Here is a 20,586-nt window from a genome sequence, read left to right on the forward strand (position 1 = left end):
CACTGGACAGGTGGAGTAGGGTCGACAGGTGAAGGACACTGGACAGGCGGAGTAGGGTCGACAGGTGAAGGACAGTGGACAGGTGGAGTAGGGTCGACAGGTGAAGGACAGTGGACAGGTGGAGTAGGGTCGACAGGTGAAGGACACTGGACAGGCGGAGGACACTGGACAGGTGGAGTAGGGTCGACAGGTGAAGGACACTGGACAGGCGGAGGACACTGGACAGGTGGAGTAGGGTCGACAGGTGAAGGACACTGGACAGGCGGAGGACACTGGACTGGCGGAGGACACTGGACAGGTGAAGGACAGTAGACAGGTGAAGGACAGTAGACAGGTGGAGGACAGTGGACAGGTGCAGGAGGGTCGACAGGTTCCCTGGCCGGCACCTTGCGCTTCATCCTCTCCAACTCGACCTCCCTGTCCTCCATCCGCCGGCCAAAGAAGCCCAGGTTTTTCTTCTTCTGCCTGAGGCAGATGTCCTCCAGGTTCACTATCTGGCGCCTCAGCCTCCAGAACTCTTCCTCATTGTCATTTTGTTCACCCTGATATTTGACTTGCAACGAGTGCATCTTGCAGGACTGCTCCTTCAACTTTTGCAAAAGAGCTTCGCGCTCCACGTGAGCAGCCGTTCGGATAGTCTTTTCTTTCAGCACGTGCTCCCGCTTCAGAGTACTAATTTTATCCTTCCAGGCCTTGTCGTTGTCGCTGACCAGCTTGGTCTGAGCCTTTAAGTCCTCGGAGAGGCTCTGGATCTTATTTTCCATATCGTGACACTCTGTAAGAAGAGCCTTTAAGCTCAATTCAGATGCCTTTTCTTTATTGTGGCTCTCCTCCTCCAGAGCGGAAAATCGGGACTGCCAGGTGTTGTCGTAGTGGCGGGCCAGATTGGTCTGAACTTCCAGGTTGTTGGTGAGGCTCTTGACCTCGTCCTCTAGATATTCCCTCTCTGAATAAAGAGCCTTTGCGTTGGACTCGCTCTCGGACCGCAGCTTGATCTCAAGATTTAGCTTCTCGGTAAGATCCAGGATTGCTTCTTCCTTCTCCTGGATCGTCGCCCTGAAATGCGATTCAGACGCCTTTTCTTTATTGTAGCTCTCCTCCTCCAGAGCGGAAAATCGGGACTGCCAGGCCTCGCCGCTGTCGCAGCCCAGCTTGGTCTGAGCTTCCAGGTTTATGGCGAGGCCCTCAACCTTGTTCTTTAGATATTCCCTCTCTGAATAAAGAATGTTTGCGTTGGACTCGCTATCGGACCGCAGCTTGATCTCAAGATTGAGCTTCTTGGTAAGATCCAGGATTGCTTCTTCCTTCTCCTGGATCGTCGCCCTGAGATTCAATCCAGACTCCTTTTCTTTATTGTTGCTCTCCTCCAGAGCGGAAAATCGGAGGTGCCAGGCCTCGCCGCTGTCGCAGCCCAGCTTGGTCTGAGCTTCCAGGTTGATAGCGAGGCCCTCAACCTTGTTCTTTAGATATTCCCTCTCTGAATAAAGAGCCTTTGCGTTGGACTCGCTCTTGGACCGCAGCTTGATCTCAAGATTTAGCTTCTCGGTAAGATCCAGGATTGCTTCTTCCTTCTCCTGGATCGTCGCCCTGAGATTCCATCCAGACGCCTTTTCTTTCTCGTTGCTCTCCTCCAGAGCGGAGAATCGGAGGTGCCAGGCCTCGCCGCTGTCGCGGACCAGCTTGGTCTGAGTTTCCAGGTTGATGGCGAGGCCCTCAACCTTGTTCTTTAGATGTTCCCTCTCTGAATAAAGAACCTTTGCGTTGGACTCGCTCTCGGACCGCAGCTTGATCTCAAGATTGAGCTTCTCGGTAAGATCCAGGATTGCTTTTTCCTTCTCCGGGATCGGCGCCCTGAGATCCTTCATCTCATTTTGAGCAGAAATTTCTTTTACTTCAACCTGTGCCTCTTTTTTTGGACCATCTTGAGGCTGAGCCTCGTGTCTCTGGGTATCCCCTTGATACATTTGAAGCAAAGATGGGGAAATATCAATATAAATGTGTCGTAAAGATACTTGTGGCGCGCCTCTTAAAGACGATTGTGGGGCGTCTTTATGAAGATGATCGTGGTCTATTAATAATGACTTCGCAGTAAAACACTTTGCTGGTCTTGAAAAGTAAAATAAATCTGCTTTTTGTGTTCTCAGACGTAGATCCTGTCGTACTGCATGCAAGCATGAGCGAAGAGTCAGGAATTGCTTGGAGCAGTTGTACAAATGAGTTTAGGAAAGAGTTGTGCCTTTGAAGCCAAAGTGGGCGGGGCATTCCATCCCCATGGAAACAATAATCACAAAAAACAAGATGGCGTCCAAAGCAGAGGAAACTGTGTATGTATGTATGTATGTATGTATGTATGTATGTATGTATATGTATATATATATATATATATATATATATATATATATATATATATATATATATATATATATATATATATATATATATATATACATTTGAATGTGTTTTTTTAATTATTACTATTACATTCTCATTTGAATATTATTACGGTTATTGAGAATACATTAATATTAGTATCCGGACTAATAAATTAGCATTATAAAATGATAAACGTCCTTCCTGTGCGTGTCCTTCTTACCTGAACAAGTCCTCCAGCTGAAATCCTTTCTATCCACGGAGCAGAGAGAGGAAAGCTCTTCGTTTCCGGTCCGTGTGCGTTTTGTTCGTTTGTTTTATCGTTCATTCCAAAATACGGAAATATGGAAAAACGGCCGTTTCTTCGTTTTCCGTTTCAAACCAAAAACGGGAAAACGGAAAACTACTTCCGTTTTCTCGTTTTTGGCGTCTGAAACCAAAAACGAGAAAAGAGAGACGATTATTTTCATGTCAAAATAAAAGCCAGTAATATGTATTATTATTTACGGTCTTTTAATTCTCATTTACAGTCTTATATGATGCAAACACATCGCAGAGTAATGTTAGAAGAAGATTAATTATTAAATATGAATAAATACACCTGGTTAAGTTAGCAACAGTAGAGACTACAGGCAGTTTAATATGCATGTATATACGTACACAGCAAGAATCAACTGTTCAATTAATCGCTGCATTTTTTTAATGCAACACAGTTCGTAATATAGTTTAATCAAGTAACTTGTGTGTTTAGAGTTGATCATATTTAATTGTTTTATCGTATTGTGCCGTTTCTTGAGTGAACACAGAGCAGAGCCTGTATGAGACCACAGTAAAGGTTTACCTTTCTACCAGCAGGTGGCGCTATTTCATGTATTTACTTGTTATATGCGATCTTCTCTGTAGCTACTTGATGAGAAACCTTCAACTGAAAGTTGTTCTCTGAATACTACTGTTGTTGAGTCACACAATGTCATTTTAGGGCTTTTTCAGGCGGGAAGTTAGTTGTTTAAGCAGCAAATCTGTGGTCTGTTTGTCAAGAATCATCCGATTTAACCTTTTTAGTACGGAGCTTGTCGCCAGCGACATAAAGTCAAACGCAAAATGGATGCAAAGCTAATTTGACCTTAACTCCTTATTACGCCATCGACGTAAATACAACTGATTCTGAACGCTAAGAAGGTCCATTACGGTAATGGTGAAAAAAACCCAAAAAAAACAGCAGCAAACATGTCTGTGGGGGTGGAAGTGAGCAGCTGTAGAGAATCAGGGGAGACACTTTGACTGGCGTTTCACTTCTTTGGAAATAATATGATGGCATTGTAAATAATAGTATTATAGTTTATGAGAGTTCTGCCACTTGCTGGCCCACCTACACCCCTTAATAAAGGCCACTTTCATGTCCCCACAAACACACAGAAAGACAGTTGAAATGGACAAAGAAAGTTATTCTGGGAGGAAACAGTGCCTTTCTGGATGTGTGAGGAGTACAATAATGGGTCCTGTCTTCAGCTGGATGAAAACTGCTTCATGGAGATAAACAAATCTCAAAACGTTTGGACATGAACACATATGAAAGCCTATATAACACGGACACTCAATGCTTTGGGGAAACAAAACTGTTTGAGAAGATGTAAAATAGGTTAAATTTCATTCCGGTAATCTCAAAAGCTTCGCTCATGTTCATTTTCAATTGTTCAAAAGAGAAATATTATGGAAAGTCAACTACGTTTATTCTTATTAAACACGCATATAATTTACCTACCTGGTTGATTAATTTATTACAAATAAAAATCCTGCATTGAATGGTACAGAAGAGGTCAAAGGGCCAAGGTGAGAAGATATATAGTGTTGGTCAAAGGCTTTGGTCCAAATGCCATTGAGATACAACAAGTTTGACAAAATCTTACAAGAACACAAACGAGATGAATTGTCTCTCTGTACTTCTACCATGTTACCTGTCTTGTGACCCCTCAGAGTGACCTCTGGAGCTGTAGGGATGCAGACCATCATGTTGTTACTGTTACTGTCATCACCAACATATAACTTGATCTGTTTTGACTCTGCTGTCAGTGTCTCAGCACCTCTGAATAAATCACATCATCTTAACGTAGCACTTTGGTCTCCAGAAGGATTCAGCTCTGTGTTGTGTGTGAACACTGTTTGAAGAGTTGACTGTATGACTTATGTTATCAAACTGAAACATGGAGAGCACAGCTACTCTCACATTTCTAAGATGTCTTACATAGTTTATAGTAGTCAAATGATTCTTAGACGTTGTTGCCTGTTTACAGCCGTGTGTCTATATTTCTGCATGTACATTTAGATAAGTCATATTCATTGAATGTGTACACACCTAAAGCTGATTCTGATTATATAAATAATAATATATTAATTAAGGTAGTTTGCTGTTCCTGTGAAACTGAGCAACAAGGCCGTTGGGTTCCCCAGGTTACATGTCGGTTACTAAAACATTTACATCAGCCGGTCATATGACCTTGTTTAGCTCAGAGCAGCAGGTCATGACCGCAGAGCCACAGGTCATGACTTTGTTTAGCTGAGAACAGCAGGTCACAACCTCAGAGCAGGTCCTCACATTTTTATCTGAACCAATGACATCTGCACACTTCTAGATCAGCAAAGAAAGACAATCTTTGATATTTTTCTAATTCTGTATGTCAAACACAAGTTAAATACAGTACTCCCCAAAAAGCTCAGAAACCTTCAGAATTAGTGGTGGCTTTACGATTACATTCCTGTGTTTGACTTGTGTTGCTGTATCTCAATTCTTCTGATTCTTCTGTCCAGTGTTATTGGATGGGAAATTCATTTTTATGAGACAGTGCCATGCTGGTTGGTCCAAAATGCAAAAGAGGAATGTTGCATTGTGTTCTGCCTCACATTTCCTTGTGTTGCATTCCAGACGCCAAGTGGTGCAGAGTGTAATTGCATCTTTGTTTAGCCCTCCTCTCTTGCCGTAGTTTGTTCCGATTCAGCTGAGAAGACATGCTGCAGCTATTTGTCTCACTTATTGTCTGGTAGCCTTTAAAGACCTAAGTCTGTAAGTACGTCTGTATGTGCATGTAAATATATTTTCCGATATATTCTCTGTCTGTTTACCGTTTCAGTTGTGTTGTGTGGATGCTAATCGCGATGCTAACTGTGATGCTAACCGCGATGCTATCCGCGATGCTAATCGCAATTAGCATTTTTATATTGACATGTCCCTTCTGCATTAATATGTTGACAACGTTAAAGTTAGCTTAAACTCTAATTAGTCCAGGAAGTCTGGTGTTAATGAATACTTGGCTTTTCCAGCATATTGATTGTATGTTTATTCTGAGCTTGGTATTCTTCTGTGCGTTTATGACACATCTGTAAGCTAATGTCATGTTCTGTTTCTACAGTTTTACAAAAACAAAGATTCAAGTAAAAACCCTAAATGCCAGCCTGGATTTCTGGTTCTTTATTTCCTGGATCTACTGTTAGCTATCTGCTAAGCCAACCTACAGAAGCAAGGGCAGAATAGTAAAAAGACTTATTACTCAACGGCTACCAAATGAAAAGTGGATTAAACACACTGCAGACCAGAAATACAGCTCATCAGCTATTATGGAGGAACACAAAGAAGAAAACCCTCTGCAAGACACATCAGATGTACAGTCTAAGTACTCTTCCTGTTCCAAACGCTCAAACCAATCTAGCCGTGCGTCAACACACAGCTCTGCTGTCACCAAGGCAAGAGCTAAAGCGGAAGCTGCTCGGGTCAAAGCTTCGTATGCTCAGAGAGAAGCAGACATGTTAATTGAGCAAGCACGGGTAGAAGCAGAAGACTCAAAGAGAAGAGCAGAAATCGAAGCAGAACAGCAAAGGAGGAAAACTGAACTACAGGTGAACCTACATGCACTGAAAAGTCAGGGCGCTGCTGTAGCAGCTATCACAGAAGCTGAGATCCTTGAAGCAGCTTATGAGGAAGAAGGTGGAGAAACACCAAGACTAAATGTGACAAAATTAACTCTGTATCCACCAGCTCAACGCACCAACGAATATGTGCAACAACATTCTTGGGACCATGGTCAGCAACAGCACCAACTCACAAAACGAGAACCTCTCTCTCCATCAACGCGCCAGCCCAACATGGACAACGATGATGCAGACAATCCTGGTCTCCAAATTAACAGTTTGGGTGAAATTCACGACCGCTCATTCCAAGAACTATCAGCACAACACCAGAGCATGAGCACAACCAACCTTCAGCGACGCCACGTGAGCCCTCGGAATCACAGTACGCTGTCAGGTACAAACCATGCCATGCCCCCTAGAGCAACGCTGCATGTTCAATCAGACACAGCTGACTTAGCCAGATATTTAATTCGCAAAGAAATAGTTAGCTCTGGACTTGTAAAATTCGATGACAGACCAGAGAATTATTGGACATGGAAAGCCTCTTTTGCCAACTCCATCAGTGACCTGAACCTTACCCCCAGAGAAGAGCTAGATTTATTAACCAAATGGCTTGGGCCTCAGTCTGCAGAGCAGGCCAAACGCATTCGTGCAGTCCATATTAATAATGCTAGCTCAGGGCTTGAAATGGTTTGGCAGAGATTGGAAGAATGCTACGGTTCAGCTGAAATGATCGAAAATGCTCTCTTAACAAAGTTAGATGAGTTTCCTAAGATCTCAAACAAAGATAATGAGAAGTTGAGGGAACTAGGGGACCTGTTGTTAGAACTGGACGCAGCTCGAAAAGATGGGTTCTTACCTGGACTCTCTTACCTTAACACACCTCGTGGAGTCAATCCCATTGCACAAAAGCTCCCTTATAACCTTATAGAGAAATGGATATCAGTTGGCTCTAAATACAAAAATGACTACCAGGTTCAATATCCTCCCTTCAGCATATTTGTAAAGTTCATTCAAGACCAGGCAAAGACAAGAAATGACCCCAGCTTTGCTGAACTTACCATCGGTGGTTCCATCAAGACAGATACGTCTCTGAAAAACAACAAACCATCTGTGTTCACCAGGAAGACTGAGGTTTCCTCTGAGGGTGAAGTCAAGCAAAACAACATGGAGAGACAGTTTGAGGATCCAGACAGACTCTGTCCATTACATAATAAACCGCATCCTCTAAGAAAATGCAGGGGGTTCCGCAACAAGACGATAGAGGACAGAAAAGCTTACCTGAAAGAAAAACGTATCTGTTTCAAGTGTTGCGCTTCCACAAGTCACTTTGCCAAGGACTGTGACGAAGCTGTGCAGTGCAAAGAGTGCGATAGTAACAGACATCCATCTGCGCTCCACCCTGGGCCAACGTTATGGGAACCAGTGAGCTCTGCTATTAAGGAAAATCAAAGTGGGGAGCAGCAAGAGGATGAGACACCAGAGGTCATGTCAAAATGCACAGAAGTCTGTGGGGAATCTGTCGGCGCGCGGTCATGTTCCAAAATATGCTTAGTCAAGGTCTACCCTGCAGAGAAAGCTGTTAAAGCCTACGCTGTCCTTGATGAACAGAGTAATAGGTCCTTGGCAAAGACTGAGCTCCTTGACCGTTTTGACATCAAAGCAGGTGCTGCACCATATATCCTTAAAACATGTTCAGGGGTTGTGGAAACATCAGGACGACGCGCAAGCAAACTTATAGTTGAGTCAATGGATGGCAACGTACAGATTCCTCTCCCCACACTCATAGAGTGTGACATGATGCCTGACGACCGTTCGGAGATCCCCTCCCCAGAGATAGCTCATCATTATCCCCACCTAAAGCCAGTTGCGGATAAAATCCCAGCTATTGATCCTGATACAGACATTCTCCTTCTCCTTGGCAGAGACCTACTACGGGTGCACAAGGTGCGTAAACAATACAATGGACCCAACAATGCACCATATGCTCAACAACTGGACCTTGGTTGGGTTATTGTTGGAGAAGTATGTCTCAGGGGAGCCCACAAGCCAAACAGCATCAACGTCTACAAGACTAATGTATTACCTAATGGACGTACATCTTTCCTTAGTCCATGTGTTAGCGCTATCCACGTCAAAGAGAAAGTTACCAAGAGGACATCAAGTCAGAGTAATCAAACCCTGGAAAACACAGAGCTCCTGGAGGATGACGATCTTGGAAGTGAGGTTTTTGTCAAGACAAAAGAGGATGAGAAAACAGCATTGTCGATCGAAGATTGGGTGGCTCCTTTACCATTCCGCTACCCGAGACCTCGTCTCCCGAATAATAGAGGTCAAGCAGCCAAACGTCTCTCTTCTCTGAGTCGCACACTAGAAAGAAAGCCAGAAGTGAAAAAACAATACTTTGACTTCATGCAGAAGATCTTTGAGTCAGGCCAGGCAGAACTAGCTCCACCATTGAAAGCAAATCAAGAGCGCTGGTACCTACCAGCATTTGGCGTCTACCACCCTCAGAAGCCAGATCAAATACGGGTGGTGTTTGATTCTAGTGCCAAGCACGAAGGCATCTCTCTCAACGACATCCTTTTGAAGGGACCAGATTTGAATAACACTCTTCTTGGAGTACTTATCCGTTTCCGCAAAGAACCTATTGCAGTCATAGCAGATGTTCAACAGATGTTTTATTGTTTCACAGTCTGTGAAGACCATCGTGACTTTCTGAGGTTCTTGTGGTTTGAAGGTAACGACTTCACAAGCCATCTATGGCTTAAGACGTGCAGCGCAAGAAGGACGTAAAGAACATGATACAGATGCTAAGCAGTTTATCATGAGGAACTTTTATGTGGATGATGGGCTGGCCTCATTTTCCACTGAGGATGAAGCCATCACTGTTCTGAAAAGAACAAGGGAGATGCTAGCTGAGTCAAGCATCATGCTGCATAAAATAGCATCCAACAGCACCAGTGTTATGGACGCTTTTCCATCTGAAGATCGTGCCAAATGTTTTAAGGATCTAGATCTGTCATCTGATCCTCTACCCCACCAACGCAGTTTGGGCCTCAGATGGGATCTGCAAACTGACAGCTTCTCCTTCTGCGTGTCTAATAATGGAAAGCCGTTCACCAAGAGAGGCGTCTTATCAACGGTCAACAGTCTCTATGATCCCTTGGGGTTCGTAGCACCAATCACGATTCAAGGGAAGGCAATTGTCAGAGACCTCTCGAAAGAAGAGTATGATTGGGACGCACAACTCCCAGCAGAGAAAGAAATCCGGTGGGATGCCTGGAAAGATTCTCTAATGGAACTTAAGCAGCTTCAGATTCAGAGGACCTACATTCCTGTTTCTCTGCTCGCTACATCACACAGAGAAATTTGTGTTTTCTCAGATGCATCAACGATGGCTATATCAGCTGTAGCTTACCTCAGGGCAGTTGATGCAGAAGGACAAAGCCATGTGGGGTTCATCATGGGGAAATCCAAGCTGGCTCCACGACCTGCTCACACTATTCCTCGTTTGGAGCTGTGTGCAGCTGTCTTAGCAACAGAGATCGCAGACCTGATAATGGATGAAATTGATTTGGAGATCCAAACAGTCAAATTCTACACAGACAGCAAGATTGTACTGGGCTACATTCACAATGCAACCAGGAACTTCTACGTCTATGTGGCCAACAGAGTAACAAGAATCAGGAAGTCCTCTCACCCATGCCAGTGGCACTACATCCGAACCAACCATAACCCTGCAGATCATGGATCTAGGTCTGTCCCTGCGGATCTTCTGAAAGACACCAATTGGTTTTCAGGTCCAGCTTTTCTGACCAGACCTGAAAAAGATGAAGTTCCACATCCAGAGATATTTGACCTTCTTCAGCCAGAGACTGATGTAGAGGTGCGCCCCCAAGTCTCAACCTATGCTACAAAAGCTACAAGTGGATTTCTCGGCTCCCAACGATTTGGAAGATTTTCCAGCTGGAGATCCCTTACTCGTGCAATAGCTAGGCTCGTCCAGAAAGCCAGAGCCTTCTCCAGAACGTCACTTCAATGTAGTCAGAAAAAGGATGAACTCCTTCAGGCAAGACTCATAATTATGAAAAGTGTACAACAAGACTTCTTCAAAGAAGAAATCAAAAACATCTCAAAGGGGGGCCAAGTCTCAATGCGCAGTCCACTCATTCGTTTGGACCCCATTATTGATGACAGTGGTTTACTGCGAGTTGGAGGCCGAACATCATCGGAAGACATATCCTGGGAAGAAAGGCACCCGATCATCCTTCCCAGGAGCCATCATGTTTCTACCTTGCTGGTAAGACACTACCACAAACAAGTTGTTCATCAAGGTCGGCACTTCACTGAAGGAGCTATTCGAACAGCCGGACTGTGGATAACAGGAAGCAAGGGATTGGTGTCAAGTGTAGTACACAAATGTGTCACCTGCAAAAGAATGAGAGGAAAGGTCGAAGAACAAAAAATGTCTGAGTTACCTGAAGATAGACTTACCTTGGACCCCCCATTTACTCATGTTGGACTTGACGTTTTCGGACCATGGACCATCTCAGCGCGTAGGACCAGAGGTGGCCATGCAGAAGCCAAACGATGGGCAGTCATGTTCACCTGTCTGAGTACACGTGCGGTGCACATTGAGGTCATTGATAGTATGACAACTTCCAGTTTCATTAACGCCTTGAGGAGATTTACTGCTATCAGAGGTCCTGTGAGACTATTACGTTCGGATAAGGGAACAAACTTCATTGGAGCTTGTAAAGAACTGCAGATTAACTCAGAAGATCTAGAGTTGAAAGCTCACCTTGGAGATAAAGGCTGCACCTGGATATTTAATCCACCACACTCTTCTCACATGGGGGGGTGTGTGGGAAAGGATGATCGGTGTTGCACGCCGCATTTTAGATGCCATGTTGTTGAAGGAGAACTGTCGCCTATCACATGAAGTACTTGCGACACTAATGGCTGAAGTCATGGCAATCATGAACTCGAGACCTCTAGTTCCAGTGACTTCTGATCCCGAGATGCCAGCGGTTTTCACGCCCGCAATGCTGCTTACTCAGAAGACTGACGCGTTATCGGCCCCGTCAGGGAAGATGGATCTCAAAGATCTCTACAAAAAGCAGTGGAGGCAAGTTCAATGTCTTGCTGAGACCTTCTGGAGACGCTGGAAGCAAGAATACTTGGTGACCCTTCAGTCTCGAAAGAAGTGGCAGTCAGAAAGACCAAATCTGCAAGTTGGAGATGTGGTACTCCTCAAAGACACTCAAGTTAAGAGAAATGATTGGCCGACGGGAGTTACTGTTGAAACCATTCCCAGCCGCGATGGTAGGGTTCGGAAAGTTAATGTATTCAAGACCCGTTTCAGAACTTGTGCTGCTCCTCAGTGAGGGGACTTAGTAGTGGTATTATAAAATACCAAGTGGGGAGTGTTCTGCCTCACATTCACACAGACGCCAAGTGGTGCAGAGTGTAATTGCATCTTTGTTTAGCCCTCCTCTCTTGCCGTAGTTTGTTCCGATTCAGCTGAGAAGACATGCAGCAGCTATTTGTCTCACTTATTGTCTGGTAGCCTTTAAAGACCTAAGTCTGTAAGTACGTCTGTATGTGCATGTAAATATATTTTCCGATATATTCTCTGTCTGTTTACCGTTTCAGTTGTGTTGTGTGGATGCTAATCGCGATGCTAACTGTGATGCTAACCGCGATGCTAATCGCGATTAGCATTTTTATATTGACATGTCCCTTCTGCATTAATATGTTGACAACGTTAAAGTTAGCTTAAACTCTAATTAGTCCAGGAAGTCTGGTGTTAATGAATACTTGGCTTTTCCAGCATATTGATTGTATGTTTATTCTGAGCTTGGTATTCTTCTGTGCGTTTATGACACATCTGTAAGCTAATGTCATGTTCTGTTTCTACAGTTTTACAAAAACAAAGATTCAAGTAAAAACCCTAAATGCCAGCCTGGATTTCTGGTTCTTTATTTCCTGGATCTACTGTTAGCTATCTGCTAAGCCAACCTACAGAAGCAAGGGCAGAATACATTGGTTCCCAACCCAAGTCCAGCCTGACGGTCTGCATCCCTACAGCTGTCAATTCCAACTGTCCTGTATATTTGTGGGGACATGAAAATGGCCTTTATTAAGGGGTTTAGGTGGGCCAGCAAGTGGCAGAACTCTCATAAACTATAATACTATTATTTACAATGCCAACATATTATTTCCAAAGAAGTGAAATGCCAGTCAAAGTGTCTCCCCTGATTCTCTACAGCTGCTCACTTCCACCCCCACAGACATGTTTGTTGCTGTTTTTTTCCACCATTACCGTAATGGACCTTCTTAGCGTTCAGAATCAGTTGGATTTACGTCGATGGCGTAAGTAAATAGGGAGTTACGGTCAAATTAGCTTTGCGTCGAGTTTGCGTTTGACTTTATGTCGCTGGCGACAAGCTCCGTACTGAAAAGGTTAAATCGGCTGATTCTTGACAAACAGACCACAGATTTGCTGCTTAAACAACTAACTTCCCGCCTGAAAAAGTCCTAAAATGACATTGTGTGACTCAACAACAGTAGTATTCAGAGAACAACTTTCAGTTGAGTTTTCTCATCAAGTAGCTACAGAGAAGATCGCATATAACAAGTAAATACATGAAATAGCGCCACCTGCTGGTAGAAAGGTAAACCTTTACTGTGGTCTCATACAGGCTCTGCTCTGTGTTCACTCAAGAAACGGCACAATACGATAAAACAATTAAATATGATCAACTCTAAACACACAAGTTACTTGATTAAACTATATTACGAACTGTGTTGCATTTAAAAAATGCAGCGATTAATTGAACAGTTGATTCTTGCTGTGTACGTATATACATGCATATTAAACTGCCTGTAGTCTCTACTGTTGCTAACTTAACCAGGTGTATTTATTCATATTTATTACTTTATGTTCTTCTAACGTTACTCTGCGATGTGTTTGCATCATATAAGACTGTAAATGAGAATTAAAAGACCATGAATAATAATACATATTACTGGCTTTTATTTTGACATGAAAATAATCGTCTCTCTTTTCTCGTTTTTGGTTTCAGACGCCAAAAACGAGAAAACGGAAGTAGTTTTCCGTTTTCCCGTTTTTGGTTTGAAACGGAAAACGAAGAAACGGCCGTTTTTCCGTATTTCCGTATTCTCGAATGAACGATTAAACAAACGAACAAAACGTACACGGACCGTTTACAGATGCGCTCCTTAGCGCCATCTATCGTCGGGGAGTTTGAAAAGTAACGACCGCGCCTCTGATTTGTTTTTTGCTGTGAGATATTGGTTGTGTGGCGTGTGAGCGTGTGAAAACATGAAAAAGCGAGTGTCACGCGGTGAAAGCGTGAGAGTTGGTGGCTCTGTAACGGACTCGTTATATTACACAACACTGGATCATCATGTCTGACTGGAACATGAGCTTTTATTGTTTAAAACAACTCTTTACAACAAAGAAGATCTTAGTCTGGAACATGTCTGAATGTCTCCTCATTAATAAACATCCCATGAAAGTGAAATAAAGTTGAAAAAACAAACCCAGATAAATAAATTTGATAAATAAATGAATAAAATTGACGCCAAGAGAAACGTTTTGCTTTTTTTTTTTTTTTAAAAGAGGAAATGCAATTAACTTTATACACTTTTTAAACACTTGATCAAAAAAAATCTTAAATCTATATTTCCAGTTTCCAAACTCTTTTATTGATTTAAACTCTATATTATATTTATATATTAGAGCTGCAACATTTAATGAATTAACCTTTTTTTTCATTTGCCTTAGGTTACTAATCCTAGTCCTATGTTCCAAGTCATAGGTTACTCGTTATAGGTTACTGTTACTAGTCCTAGGTTACTAATCCTAGTCATAGGTTCCTAGTCAAAGGTTACTCGTCATATGTTACTATTACTAGTCCAATCTTACTTATCCTAGTCCTAGTCCTAGGTTCCTAGTCCTAGGTCACTCGCCTGCAGGACGGCGGTCCGGTTGACCCTGAACAGAAGCCCAGCCAGCCGGCTCGGCGTCTTCTCGACGGCGGTCGGGATGACAAGGAGCTGAGCGCCGGAGGACAGGGCCAGGAACACGTCCACCACCGAGGGGTCGAAGGTCAGGGGCGAGGCCAGGAGGACCACGTCGTCCTCGCTCATCTGGAACAGAGACCTGAGCGCCGAGCGGTTCACTAACACACATCGACACAAACGAGCGCGAGACGTCTCGGAGGCCGATGGCGGCGGCGCTCACCTCAGGTGCAGGATGTTGGGGAGGATGCACTTGTGCGGCACCCTCACGATCTTCGGGAACCCGGTCGTTCCCGATGTGTGCAGCACGTACACCAGGCCGTCGGGCCTCCTTTGACCCCACGGCTGCCGGGTCGCGGCAGAGACCGGCTCCGGCTGCCGCCCGGGCTCCGGCTCCAGTCGCACCAGCGTCAGTTTGAACTTCGGCAGCGACGCCTAAACCTCCACGAGCACGTGATCACCGATGGAGGGAGGGAGGGAGGGAGGGAGGGGGAGATAGATCGACAGTATCTATCGATCTATACATATGTATATATATATTTATATATGTATTTATATGTATGTACGTATATATATAAATGTATAATAATATATATATAATTATACATTGTATATATTATTATATATGTATATGTATATATATATAAATGTGTATATATGTATATATATATATTTATATATATATATATATATATATATATCTTTATATATATATATATGTATGTATATATATATATATATATATATATGTATGTATGTATATATATATATGTATGTATATATATATGTATGTATATATATGTATGTATATATATATGTATGTATGTATATATATATGTATGTATATATATGTATGTATATATATATGTATGTATGTATATATATATATGTATGTATATATATATATATGTATGTATATATATATGTATATATATGTGTATATATATGTATATATATGTATATATATGTATATAAATATATATATATGTGTATATATATATGTTTATATATATGTATATATATGTATATGTATATATATGTGTATATATATATGTATATATGTGTATATATATATGTATATATACATATATATCTACATATACATATATATATATACACATATATACACATATACATATATATACACATATATATATATATATTTATATACATATATATACATATATACACATATATATATGTATATATATATATGTGTATATATATATATTTATATATATATGTATATATATGTATATATATAAATTTATAAATATATGTATATATATGTATATATACATATATGTGTATATATATATATATTTATACATTATATATATATATTATATTATATATGGATATATATTATTCATTATATATATATTATTATTATATTTGTATATATATACATGTATATATGTATGTATGTATATATTATACATTATATATGTATATATATTATACATTATATATAATATAATATATGTATATATACAACATGTTTACTAATATTTAAATATTAGAATTATTAAGAATAAAATAATTATCAATATTGTTTGTATTATAGAATATAAATATTACAGAATAACGTTCGTTAAGCTAAAACACCATTTGAACATTGTTTATTGTTAAAGTCACAACTTAAACACAACTTCTTCTTCATAGTCATCGTCATGTCAACTATTGTTTAATGCTAAATAATAATAAACCACACAGGAAACAGCATATTGAGTTTTGATTTTTTTATTTTTTTTATTTTTTTTATTTTAGACAGACAGACACAGACAGACACACACAGACACACAAACATGAAGACACACAAACACGCATATAAACACACATTTACACACATATGAACACACGTTCACACACATGAACACACATTTACACACACAGACACATGAACACACATATGAACACACGTTCACACACATGAACACACATTTACACACACACATGAACACACATATGAACACACGTTCACACACATGAACACACATTTACACACACAGACACATGAACACACATATGAACACACGTTCACACACATGAACACACATTTACACACACAGACACATGAACACACATATGAACACACGTTCACACACATGAACACACATTTACACACACAGACACATGAACACACATATGAACACACGTTCACACACATGAACACACATTTACACACACACATGAACACGCATATGAACACACGTTCACACACATGAACACACATTTACACACACACATGAACACGCATATGAACACACGTTCACACACATGAACACACATTTACACACACACATGAACACGCATATGAACACACGTTCACACACATGAACACACATATGAACACACGTTCACACACATGAACACACAATTACACATACATATGAACACACGTTCACACACATGAACACACATATGAACACACGTTCACACACATGAACACACAATTACACATACATATGAACACACGTTCACACACATGAACACACACATATGAACACACGTTCACACAAATGAACACACATGAACACAGGTCCTAATGGGAGGAGCTCCCATCACGGAGGCTCCTCCCATCAGGACCACATTCCTGCAACAGGCTCAGCTACGGCAGCCGGACAAGACAGAGCGCCTTGGCGATACTAGGGGTGGAGCTAGAGGTAGGAGGGTCGGACAGGTGGACAGGTGGAGTAGGGTCGACAGGTGAAGGACACTGGACAGGCGGAGTAGGGTCGACAGGTGAAGGACACTGGACAGGTGGAGTAGGGTCGACAGGTGAAGGACAGTGGACAGGTGGAGTAGGGTCGACAGGTGAAGGACACTGGACAGGTGGAGTAGGGTCGACAGGTGAAGGACAGTGGACAGGTGGAGTAGGGTCGACAGGTGAAGGACACTGGACAGGTGGAGTAGGGTCGACAGGTGAAGGACAGTGGACAGGTGGAGTAGGGTCGACAGGTGAAGGACACTGGACAGGTGGAGTAGGGTCGACAGGTGAAGGACACTGGACAGGCGGAGGACACTGGACAGGTGGAGTAGGGTCGACAGGTGAAGGACACTGGACAGGCGGAGGACACTGGACTGGCGGAGGACACTGGACAGGTGAAGGACAGTAGACAGGTGAAGGACAGTAGACAGGTGGAGGACAGCGGACAGGTGCAGGAGGGTCGAAAGGTTCCCTGGCCGGCACCTTGCGCTTCATCCTCTCCAACTCGACCTCCCTGTCCTCCATCCGCCGGCCAAAGAAGCCCAGGTTTTTCTTCTTCTGCCTGAGGCAGATGTCCTCCAGGTTCACTATCTGGCGCCTCAGCCTCCAGAACTCTTCCTCATTGTCATTTTGTTCACCCTGATATTTGACTTGCAACGAGTGCATCTTGCAGGACTGCTCCTTCAACTTTTGCAAAAGAGCTTCGCGCTCCACGTGAGCAGCCGTTCGGATAGTCTTTTCTTTCAGCACGTGCTCCCGCTTCAGAGTACTAATTTTATCCTTCCAGGCCTTGTCGTTGTCGCTGACCAGCTTGGTCTGAGCCTTTAAGTCCTCGGAGAGGCTCTGGATCTTATTTTCCATATCGTGACACTCTGTAAGAAGAGCCTTTAAGCTCAATTCAGATGCCTTTTCTTTATTGTGGCTCTCCTCCTCCAGAGCGGAAAATCGGGACTGCCAGGTGTTGTCGTAGTAGCGGGCCAGATTGGTCTGAACTTCCAGGTTGTTGGTGAGGCTCTTGACCTCGTCCTCTAGATATTCCCTCTCTGAATAAAGAGCCTTTGCGTTGGACTCGCTCTCGGACCGCAGCTTGATCTCAAGATTTAGCTTCTCGGTAAGATCCAGGATTGCTTCTTCCTTCTCCTGGATCGTCGCCCTGAAATGCGATTCAGACGCCTTTTCTTTATTGTAGCTCTCCTCCTCCAGAGCGGAAAATCGGGACTGCCAGGCCTCGCCGCTGTCGCAGCCCAGCTTGGTCTGAGCTTCCAGGTTTATGGCGAGGCCCTCAACCTTGTTCTTTAGATATTCCCTCTCTGAATAAAGAATGTTTGCGTTGGACTCGCTATCGGACCGCAGCTTGATCTCAAGATTGAGCTTCTTGGTAAGATCCAGGATTGCTTCTTCCTTCTCCTGGATCGTCGCCCTGAGATTCAATCCAGACTCCTTTTCTTTATTGTTGCTCTCCTCCAGAGCGGAAAATCGGAGGTGCCAGGCCTCGCCGCTGTCGCAGCCCAGCTTGGTCTGAGCTTCCAGGTTGATAGCGAGGCCCTCAACCTTGTTCTTTAGATATTCCCTCTCTGAATAAAGAGCCTTTGCGTTGGACTCGCTCTTGGACCGCAGCTTGATCTCAAGATTTAGCTTCTCGGTAAGATCCAGGATTGCTTCTTCCTTCTCCTGGATCGTCGCCCTGAGATTCCATCCAGACGCCTTTTCTTTCTCGTTGCTCTCCTCCAGAGCGGAGAATCGGAGGTGCCAGGCCTCGCCGCTGTCGCGGACCAGCTTGGTCTGAGTTTCCAGGTTGATGGCGAGGCCCTCAACCTTGTTCTTTAGATGTTCCCTCTCTGAATAAAGAACCTTTGCGTTGGACTCGCTCTCGGACCGCAGCTTGATCTCAAGATTGAGCTTCTCGGTAAGATCCAGGATTGCTTTTTCCTTCTCCGGGATCAGCGCCCTGAGATCCTTCATCTCATTTTGAGCAGAAATTTCTTTTACTTCAACCTGTGCCTCTTTTTTTGGACCATCTTGAGGCTGAGCCTCGTGTCTCTGGGTATCCCCTTGATACATTTGAAGCAAAGATGGGGAAATATCAATATAAATGTGTCGTAAAGATACTTGTGGCGCGCCTCTTAAAGACGATTGTGGGGCGTCTTTATGAAGATGATCGTGGTCTATTAATAATGACTTCGCAGTGAAACACTTTGCTGGTCTTGAAAAGTAAAATAAATCTGCTTTTTGTGTTCTCAGACGTAGATCCTGTCGTACTGCATGCAAGCATGAGCGAAGAGTCAGGAATTGCTTGGAGCAGTTGTACAAATGAGTTTAGGAAAGAGTTGTGCCTTTGAAGCCAAAGTGGGCGGGGCATTCCATCCCCATGGAAACAATAATCACAAAAAAACAAGATGGCGTCCAAAGCAGAGGAAACTGTGTATGTATGTATGTATGTATGTATGTATATATATATATATATATATATATATATATATATATATATATATATATATATATATATGTATATATATATATATATATATATATATATATGTATATATATATATATATATATATATATATATATATATATATATATATATACATTTGAATGTGTTTTTTTAATTATTACTATTACATTCTCATTTGAATATTATTACGGTTATTGAGAATACATTAATATTAGTATCCGGACTAATAAATTAGCATTATAAAATGATAAACGTCCTTCCTGTGCGTGTCCTTCTTACCTGAACAAGTCCTCCAGCTGGAATCCTTTCTATCCACGGAGCAGAGAGAGGAAAGCTCTTCGTTTCCGGTCCGTGTACGTTTTGTTTGTTTGTTTTATCGTTCATTCGAGAATACGGAAATACGGAAAAACGGCCGTTTCTTCGTTTTCCGTTTCAAACCAAAAACGGAAAAACGGAAAACTACTTCCGTTTTCTCGTTTTTGGCGTCTGAAACCAAAAACGAGAAAAGAGAGACGATTATTTTCATGTCAAAATAAAAGCCAGTAATATGTATTATTATTCATGGTCTTTTAATTCTCATTTACAGTCTTATATGATGCAAACACATCGCAGAGTAACGTTAGAAGAACATAAAGTAATAAATATGAATAAATACACCTGGTTAAGTTAGCAACAGTAGAGACTACAGGCAGTTTAATACATGTATATATGTGCACAGCAAGAATCAACTGTTCAATTAATCGCTGCATTTTTTTAATGCAACACAGTTCGTAATATAGTTTAATCAAGTAACTTGTGTGTTTAGAGTTGATCATATTTAATTGTTTTATCGTATTGTGCCGTTTCTGGAGTGAACACAGAGCAGTGCCTGTATGAGACCACAGTAACGGTTTACCTTTCTACCAGCAGGTGGCGCTATTTCATGTATTTACTTGTTATATGCGATCTTCTCTGTAGCTACTTGATGAGAAACCTTCAACTGAAAGTTGTTCTCTGAATACTACTGTTGTTGAGTCACACAATGTCATTTTAGGGCTTTTTCAGGCGGGAAGTTAGTTGTTTAAGCAGCAAATCTGTGGTCGGTTTGTCAAGAATCAT

At 42.2% G+C, this 20,586-nt stretch overlaps 3 protein-coding genes and 1 long non-coding RNA gene across 6 annotated transcripts in view; all 4 read right to left on the bottom strand.

The window, feature by feature from the left end:
* Positions 1-2,104, bottom strand: part of LOC137799925 (myosin heavy chain, clone 203-like) — a 2,350-nt gene extending 246 nt beyond the window's left edge. Inside the window, exons 1-2 of one of the 2 annotated variants that reach the window (XM_068596811.1) lie at positions 173-2,104; positions 65-118 (exon numbers count right to left, since the gene is read on the bottom strand). In XM_068596811.1, the coding sequence (XP_068452912.1) occupies positions 65-118; positions 173-1,964 (1,846 nt within the window). In that variant the 5' untranslated portion in view covers positions 1,965-2,104. Of the gene's footprint in view, positions 1-64 lie in introns of both variants that reach the window. The other variant, XM_068596813.1, reaches the window with a different exon arrangement.
* Positions 1-2,698, bottom strand: part of LOC137800531 (beta-alanine-activating enzyme-like) — a 5,410-nt gene extending 2,712 nt beyond the window's left edge. The window contains exon 1 of the mRNA XM_068597767.1: positions 2,594-2,698. Within this exon, the coding sequence (XP_068453868.1) occupies positions 2,594-2,698 (105 nt within the window). The remainder of the gene's footprint in view (positions 1-2,593) is intronic.
* Positions 2,699-13,993: 11,295 nt separating this feature from the next.
* On the bottom strand, positions 13,994-19,834 carry LOC137801071 (uncharacterized). Its single transcript, XR_011079684.1, has 3 exons — positions 19,768-19,834; positions 14,546-14,763; positions 13,994-14,464 (listed from the first exon to the last, which is right to left on the bottom strand). It is a non-coding gene; the product is annotated as an uncharacterized lncRNA (long non-coding RNA).
* On the bottom strand, positions 16,582-19,407 carry LOC137799915 (myosin heavy chain, clone 203-like). 2 transcript variants are annotated; one of them, XM_068596785.1, is made up of 2 exons: positions 17,302-19,407; positions 16,582-17,013 (listed from the first exon to the last, which is right to left on the bottom strand). In XM_068596785.1, the coding sequence occupies exons 1-2, from the start codon at positions 19,091-19,093 to the stop codon at positions 16,934-16,936; spliced, it is 1,872 nt and encodes a 623-aa protein (XP_068452886.1). In that variant the 5' UTR covers positions 19,094-19,407; the 3' UTR covers positions 16,582-16,933. The 2 variants fall into 2 exon arrangements, with proteins under 2 accessions (XP_068452886.1, XP_068452887.1); XM_068596786.1 differs by having other exon boundaries at positions 16,582-17,005; positions 17,302-19,406.
* Positions 19,835-20,586: the final 752 nt, after the last annotated feature.

The sequence above is a fragment of the Clinocottus analis genome, unplaced genomic scaffold (genome assembly GCF_023055335.1).
Source record: "Clinocottus analis isolate CAN_PGR_092001 unplaced genomic scaffold, fCliAna1.0.p SCAF_4, whole genome shotgun sequence".
In the NCBI taxonomy this organism is placed as follows: Eukaryota; Metazoa; Chordata; class Actinopteri; order Perciformes; family Cottidae; genus Clinocottus; species Clinocottus analis.